The sequence below is a fragment of the Lissotriton vulgaris genome, chromosome 1_1, assembly GCF_964263255.1.
Source record: "Lissotriton vulgaris chromosome 1_1, aLisVul1.2, whole genome shotgun sequence".
Lineage (NCBI taxonomy): Eukaryota > Metazoa > Chordata > Amphibia > Caudata > Salamandridae > Lissotriton > Lissotriton vulgaris.
The window spans coordinates 1300759786-1300768396 of record NC_141685.1 but is presented as its reverse complement, the minus strand read 5'-3'; the positions used below and the strand labels follow the sequence as shown (position 1 = coordinate 1300768396).

General features: G+C 46.7%; 1 protein-coding gene across 1 annotated transcript in view; it reads left to right on the top strand.

Annotated features, from left to right (window-relative positions):
• The first annotated feature begins 1144 nt into the window (after positions 1 to 1144).
• The window catches only part of ESPL1 (extra spindle pole bodies like 1, separase), a 600179-nt gene continuing 592712 nt past the window's right edge, over positions 1145 to 8611 (top strand). The window contains exon 1 of the mRNA XM_086929411.1: positions 1145 to 1219. Coding sequence (XP_086785537.1) covers positions 1179 to 1219 — 41 coding nt within the window. The 5' untranslated portion in view covers positions 1145 to 1178. The remainder of the gene's footprint in view (positions 1220 to 8611) is intronic.

The following is an 8611-nucleotide window of genomic DNA, read 5'->3' as shown; positions in this document are numbered from 1 at the left end:
ATCCACTTGTCTATGCATCTGCTCTTTCCTTAAATGTGCACTAGCAGAAAAACACAGATGTTTTAATAAATTGACCAAATTCGACATATTTACTCTTTATTAATGTTTTAATAAATTGACCAAATTCGACATATTTACTCTTTATTAAACTCAAACGGCACTGTTGTTAAATTGTTTTGCACTTCGTATGTTTTATGTCATGTAATGTATTAGTGTGTGCGATATTCATTGAGGTTGTCTTTCAATCTTATGCATGTTATTGTAATTATGGAAACCTGCCTGTTGTTTTATTCCAGCTATTTTAAATGTGTGCTTTTATGGTCACATGTGTGTCCGAAATAAAACTTTTTGACTGACTGGCAGCTATGTGTCAAAGATCTTCAAGAAAACAACACTAGGACTAAATAATTCAATCTCAAAACTAGGACTAAATAATTCAATTTCAATGGCGTCAGAATCAAGCTCACTATCCACAGCCAACATTGTCAGGTCGACTCTTGACAGCCAGTGAACAGATAAAAGGAGATCGCACGTATACCAGAGTAAAAGTTCTGTTTTATTTGGGCGCCCTCGTCCTAACAGCCCACCATGTACACGTCACTGTTTTCAGTTTAGTTATTTTCCCATCCTCAATTTGGAAAAGTTTCAAAGAGGAAAGACAAATGTTTCCTTGATAAGAGCAGAAAATAATCATACCTTCTTTGTTGTGATAAATCCAAGGCAGGGTAGAAAACGATTCCTCAATTACATAGAATGATTAAACAGGTTCCAATTATACAAATGTTATAATCTAAAACAAACGCTTTAAATATGTATAAATGTATGAAGCGTGTGAGCTTCTCCTACACTATTATAGTTGGAAGATGCACGCAGCAGACGCATTGTCACCCCTCGGAGCCAGACTTAAAACAACCATGCTGCATCCACTGCCCGCACTAAAGTTACCGAAGAGGAACTAAAAGCACTATACAAAAAAAGAACAATAATAAATAAATGATAACGTTGTCTTGTTCAAGATACGGACACTCTACGATTAATCCAAGCAAATCGGAGTTTTGCTTCCTCTTTCCGGCGACGTAGAATGAGAAGCGTAGATCGATGACGTCAGTGCGAGCGCCGCGCGCCGCTGATTGGCTGCGGTGTTGATTTGAACGGGGAACAAGCGGGCTGGGAGCCGTATGTACTTCGGGGACGTTGTGGCCAGTCCGAAGCGAAGCAGGTGAGCAGGCACAAGGGGCGAAGGTCAACAATAGGACATTATTAGGGCAGGGTCATATCTGCAGCAGTGGGCAATAATCTATAACAATAACCAGTGGTCAGCAAAGAACGAGCGCAAGAAGAACGAGTAAATATTGGACTGTGATGGAAGATTACAAAGAGGCACTGGTGATAAAAGTACAGGGCAGAGGAGTGGCTGGAAATAGGTTATCCGGCATTCAATAAAACCGTTTTGAAAAAAGGTCCAAATGGAAAGAAGGCAACAAAGGGTAACAAGATGACTTGGAAATGGCATTGAAATGAGGGGGAGGTGGCATGGAAAAGAGAAGCTAGACCATTCAGCAGGGGGAAATGGAATAAGCGAAATGCCGTTGTTGTGGGGGGAGTTAGACACAGTAACACCATTTAAGTATAAAAGTTACTATTTATTAACTGAGTGAAAGGGCCCACAGGGAGCCAGCAGAAGGGACGCAGCCACTGGCAGTGCGGAAACAGCAACTGACAGATGACAGCGGTGACGTCACTTATGTAGTCCCTGCACATTCGGGAATGACAGAGTGACGTACAACCATAGAAATAAAGAACATATTCGTAACATATAAGATTGAATTACATATTCAACAGCCAATGAGCGTCAAATGACTGATTGCTGTGTGGGATTGAATTGAAGAAGTAATGGGATTAACAGCTAGGGCAAAGCTGTTACGTGGGCAGCTGGTGGAAATTGTGTTGTCACTTGCCTTTGCTCTGTTATTTATACAGTACTTGTATCTAAACTAATTTGGTGGGGAGGGGGAAGTTTGTTGGGCAGCTCACTATTTATTTCTTTAATTTAGTTGTTTTTGTAAATTACATCAATCAGCCTCTAGAGCAGGGCTTTAAGTGGGACGGGTCTGAGCACCGGCATTTTTTTTTTAAAAGAGGGGCTTGAAACGGTCTCTTTCGGGCTCTGTTTGTGCCCTGGCGGTCCGATTTTTCCGGACTGCAGTGACAGCAGGCACATGAATAAATAAATTATTTTTTATTTATATTGCACAGTTACGTAAAACCATTTGCAATACATCTTACATACAGTTTAAAAGAAAAATGAAGCAACAATTATAAAAGAAAGAGATTTACATGTAGCACTATCAAAGCATTATAAACAAAGTAAGTATGCACATTGGTAAGATGGCAAGAAACTGCCAGTTCAGCATTTTTGCAAAGTTTCATGTAAGTTCTAAAATGTAATAGCTAAAATAACATCTTCACCGACTGGCTGGTGGAGGCATATTACTTATTAAGCCAAATTGTCTTTCATCTTGCCTGGCCCCTCTTCTTCCATAAGCCTAATTCGAAGCTCGGCCATATATTTCCCAAACCTGGCCAAGTCCGACGGTAGAGTACAGGACAAAAGTACCGAAACGGCTTCTTTTACTGTTCGAACCCCTTACCCAGCCAAATTTGTATGATGTGCGCTACTCACACTGCTCCTCTCACTAGTGGAGAAGTGACGTCCTGTGTGGTGATCGTTGTAGGGGAAGGGAAATCCTTGAAAGAGTCCCTTTCTCTCTGGATTTCCCATTTCTTTTTAAAACTCTGGAGCAGCAACATTGTCGTGGTGTCACCTGGGCTCTAAGTGGAAGCTTTTTCATTATTATATACAAGCCATAGTTTATGCTTATTTATCTAACTCAACTAAAAACTGCTGACAAAGCGAATAGTGCTGACTTGTTGTAGGTATGATGTAACTTGTATCCTACATCTGGATGCAATGACAAAAACAGCATAATACAAGTCTGGCGGCACATTATCTAAGCACAGATTTTTAGCTTAAGTGCTTTTAAGCTACACCCTTAATTACATTGGCCATTTTTCATCCCACTTAAGGCCCTGCTCTAGAGCATATAATGGGTTGATACGGCAAACTGTCATTTGTAGAGGTGATAGGTAGCACATAAAGCTCATCACTATGTTCTAAACAACCAAGGGGCATATGTACAAGGACTTAACGTTGCCGTGCTGTACATTTTTTGACATTGCAGCAGCTATTTATCACCTTATTTACAAGTTGCTGCTATGCTGCTAACTGGAGTTAGCTGCACTTTTCCAGAAAAAAGGTGAATTTTAAAGATAGCCACTTCTGTTAGAGTTAACAAAAATGAGATGCGAGGTGGGCGTTCCTGTGCAAAAACTGCAGCTAACCCCACTTCGCAATATTTGCAAAGAATTCCTTGTATGGTGAAAAAACCCCAAAACTTCCTCAAAGTTCAGTCGGAGGCATTTTTTTAAGACCAGAAATTAGCAAGTTGTAAAATTGGTGCAAACACCAGGGGCCTCATTTCAGAGGTTTTGGTGCTGGACAGCTCAGCTAAAAATATTGCTGTACTGCAACGACTACAACGAATCCAGAACGCCTCGGCATGATTGATCCTCAACATCCCCCGACGCAGCCACATCACCCACCGCCTGAGAGGCCTGCACTGGCTCCCCATCAACAAGAGGATCACCTTCAAACTCCTCATCCACGCACACAAAGACCTACACAACACCGGACCTACATACCTCAACAACCGACTCAGCTTCCACAACCCCACCCGAAGCCTCCACTCAGCCAACCTCGCCCCCGCCCTCGCCACAGTCCCTCGTATCTTGAAAACCACCGCCGGCGGCAGATCCTTCTCCTACCCCGCCACCAAGACCTGGAACGCTCTCCCCACCAGCCTACGACAGGCTCAGGACCTGCTGGCCTTCAGGGGACTCCTCAAGACCTGGCTCTTCGATCAGTAGCGGCCCCCCTCCCCCCCCCCCCCAGCTCCTTGAGACCCTCCCAGGTATGTAGTGCGCTTTATAAATGCAGTGATTGATTGATTGCTGCCCTGTGCCAAAACAAAAGCTCAGGAATACGCCCCACAATAAGATAGGGCGCAGTCCTGGGTCTCATTCATGAAGTGTTGCATCGCTGCGACATGAATGCGCCGTATTTACTGTACGGCCATCCATTTTGCATGGATTTACAAATGTCCGTATTCCTGACGTATGTCGGGGCTAAAGACACGCAATGCTGCAATTTTGTGACTAGCATGATGCAACTCCAGCAATGCATAGGGCAGGCCTGTCTGTGGCACTGAGTCACTCTTATGCCCGCCATGAGGCAGGCGTAAGGTTTTGACTGGTGTCCTGGAATTGTTGCAGTGAAATCTCCTAGATTTCACTGCACCACTCCTACGAGACCTTGTTGCATGGGAACGCCCACCCTGCATACATCCTTCCTGACGCAGGTATACTGTGGCATAGGCCTTCACAAGTTCACGCATATTGCTAGATGCGACCCTTTGTACAGATTCTAGTTTGCCATCCAGGGTGTCTTATCACCTTCCCTGGCGGCTAGCGCCCCACCCCCAAATGCTCTGTCCACTGACACAGAGGAGCTGCCAGGGTGTTGGCGAAGTTGGAGCTCCATCAGTAGAGTTTGTGCGGTGCGGTGTTGGCATCTGTAAGCGTTGGTGGAGGGGTGGTGCTGTGGGAGTTGCCAAATTTCTTTGATAGCCTTGATCCAATTGCAGCTGGGGGGACGATGATGGCTGTGATGTACGGTGGGCTGGGTGAAGGTGTGATGTATATTATGATGGTTGGTCCAGGTGAGTTCGGGGTGTGGCTGTAGTTGAAGTTCCTGCTGGCAGAGAAGACTGGGTCGAGCGTGTCTGGCTACGTGGGTTGGTGCGGTGAATAGCTGTTCGAGTTTAATGTTGGCGAGGTTCGCCAGGAGGGTGGTGGTGTTCTGGTCACTGGGATTGTCCAGGTGGAAGTTGAGGTGTCAGAGTAGGATATAGTCGGTGTATGGCAGAGCCTAGGGTGCGATGAGGTCTACAATGGCATCAGTGACTGGGCGTTCATGGTCCGGGCGGCCTGTAGACAAGGGTGCTGCTGAGGGTGGGATTGGGATTGTTTCGCATCTGGAAGTGAAGATGTTCCATGGTAGCCGTTGGGTCATTAGAGTGCGTGGTCTGTTGGAGTGTGCTTTTTTAGACAACGGCAGTGCCTCCTCCTGGGTACTCGGGGAGGTCTGTGCAGGTGAATTTGTAGCCGTTGTGGATGGTGATGTCCAGAGCAGAGGTTGGTCCAGGTTTCTGTGAACTAGGCGAGGTCTGAAGAGGTGGCGTTGAGGAGGTCCCAGATTTCTGTTGCGTGTTTGTGAAGAGACCACACGTTGAGGAGGATGCAGTTGAGCCGGTCTGCTGCACTGTTGGTGGGCTGGGCGAACGGAGACGCTGGTGTGCTGATGTGGCAGAAGGTGCCTTTGCAATTTCGGCAGGCGAAGGGTGCAAGGATATTTCAGTGATGCTAGATGCAGGCGATGTGGCGTCCAGGGCTGGTGGTGAGGAGGGTGCTGGCGTTTTAGCAGTGGAGTGTCCGAGAGGAAGGGTCTTTGGTGCTGGGTGGGGTCCAGGGGCACACAGACAGGCTTGCCTTTGGTGCACCAGTGGTATGCCTGCAGCACATGACCGCACAGCGGCCACCATTAAGTAGTGTTGTGGGGGGAGGGGGGGGACTGGACAGCTGGGAGGTGGGAGACCTGGGATAGGACACTGGAGGGGGGGTTGTAAATATATTTATTAAAACATCTTACCTCGAGGCCGGGTTCTGCATCTTCTGTTCTCCTACTTTCCGGAGTCTGCTTCCAGAAACAGGAAGCAGGCAGCCAGGCTACCTCCCCATAGCCAATCACAACGGTGCAATGTGGCATTGTGATTGTTCTTGATCCCCGTGACAAGGCGTTCAGCCAGGAGCTAGAGGGGTGGGCATGTTATCTATGCAGGCTGTAATGCAGCCTGCATTGTGAACACGGAAGTGTGCATGACTGCTTTGGGCAACCTGAGAGGGCCGTCCAAACAGTTATTGCACACTTGAGTGGACGTACCACTCTGCCCCAACCCTGCTCTGAGAGTAAAGCAGCCCACCCACCCGCCTGCCTTCAAAGGAAACATAACATGAGAATATCAGAAAGTTATCATGTTATGTTTCCTCTTCTTGCACTGCTTGAAAGCAGGTGAGCAACGCTCTTCCGCCACAGTGGAGGAGACGCCATTGGGGGATGCATCACCCACTGGCACTAGGCCTTGGCCCGACTCGACACCCGGGCCTCCTCCGCTACGCGTCCCACCTTCTCCTCTACTGGACATTGACACCGTGGTGCAATCCACTGCACTCTTTCCAAATCTGTGACTCAGCCAGCAGGAGCCTCAGCCAAGTGGGATTTCACAAGCCTGGGTGCAGCAATCGCCACCAATTCCACTGGGGAACCTCCCGAAGCAGGTGATGCAACAGGGCCCACTTATGTGTGAAGTTTCAGCACTCCGCACAGCTCAGGCTCCTCACCCTCCACGGCTTCCGGCCAACGCAACATCCTCTGGCCTGTGATGCAGATATGAGAGTCCCACCATTGGTAAATTCCCTCCGTGCACCCCGGTGTAGTGGTGGTGCGTGGTATGCAATGCAGACACTCCCTGCGTTGGTGCGCAATAGCGCATCTACTGTTCACAGCTCCAAGGGGCACCAGGCTGTCTTCTCGCACGGGTCAGCAACGTGTCTCCATGTGACCTGGCAGACTTCACCCCCAGGTAAGGGCGAGCGCTGACGCCTCAATGTCTACCGCCATGGCCCAGCAACTCCACAGCACCTCCGCATCCCACTCTGGGTCCCAGACACAGCGAGGCCTCTAGGCCCCAGGGTCTGTCCTTTCTTTCAAGGTTTTGGCTGCCATGGAGTTGCAAGGGGAGCACTATGAAAAGTGATGCGTCACAGGTTTTCACCAGCGATGCAGCTCTTTTCCTATATGTAGCCCTGATTCTACATTTCCTCTTCCCCATGGACTCTGGCTGGTCATCCTGGCTTTTGGGGGAGGTTGTTGATCTGTGCTGCACTTGTCCCTGACTGGTCTATTCTGCATCCAATTGTTTTTCCTTTTCTTTTTTTTAATTTGAGGTGTACCTATTAGCTATTTTTGCATCTAGAGGCAAAAAAGGCTAAGTTCTGCTCACGAACGTGAGTTTTTGTCCGCAAATTGGCCGTGCCTTCAGTTTTTGCCTGCTAACATCATAATTTTTATCTCCTTCACGCTCGTTAGCGGCAGTTTTCACCGCAGCTACCTGAAACTATCACCATGTAGCAACGTATTGCAAAAACATCGTTAACAGGGCGATCGTTTTTGGTGATATGCCGCATTAAGAAAAGTGGCTCTAAGTAACACTAGTTAGTGGCAGTTCTTGTACATATACCCCCAAGTTCTTCATTTCTCCCTGAATCCCATATGTTCTTCCAGAAGATGCAGATCCAAAGGTAGCTTATTCCACTGAACAGCTGCTAGATGAGAAACAAAGCGGCCTCCAGCTCGAACTCTTTTTATCTGCATTGATTTGGCTAGTGAACGATCTCTGATCATGAGTAGGAATGTAGACTCCCAAACTGATTTGTAGGGTTACTGAGCCTGTCTTTTAAGCGCTTTGAGCGCTTGACTAAGTAATTTGAAATTCGCTTTTTTTGGCGCATGGGCAACCAATGTAGCCTCACTAGACAAGCTGATGCAGAAATATATTAATCTGTGAGTTTGACTGCTGCATTTTGCGTAACTTTTTAGTTGGGGAAACAGATAATCTGCTATTCCCAAACACCCACAGCATTCGCATAAATCCAGCCTACTAATTATGAGGGCCTGGAATATTGTTTTCCTGCAATTGACTGTGGTCTATTTAAAAAGTCTCCTTAGTCATTTTAAAGTGGCAAAACACTCGCCACAGGTAGAGAACTTGATTTTACATAGAGAAGGAGTTATCAATGAGGTCTCTCAGATTTTTCACTACCTTCTTGGGCTCTGGTGTGGCTCTCAGTGGACTTGGCCACCATGAGGTATCCCAAGTCAGGTTTGCACCTCTGAAAAGTAGAATTTCAGATTTTCTGCATTCAATTTGAAGCAGTGATCTGACATCCAAATTGCAGTCTCTGATAAGCATTTTACCTGCTTGTTTCTGGTATCTTCATGTCCTCCTCCTATTGAAGTCACCAGCTGTGTCATCCGCAAAGGAATATCAAAACCCCATTTATTATCTTTCTTTGCCAGGGAAGATACACAAGTATCATGTGTCAGACTTAAAGAGGACCCTGTGGGACTCCACACTTAACTGTTTTAGGATGTGACTTAAAAGGGCCATGCTGTACTGTTTGAGTTCTATTTCCGACAAAAAGAACTAAACCATTGCTACGTTTTGGAATGGATCTAATTTCATGCCATTTTTTTCATTGGTAAACTGTGTGACACAGTATTGAAAGCCGCAAAAGATCTAATCGTATCATGGCAGCTGCTGTGCCCTGGTCTACTAGCAATCTGATGTTATCAAGCACGGCTAACACAATAGCC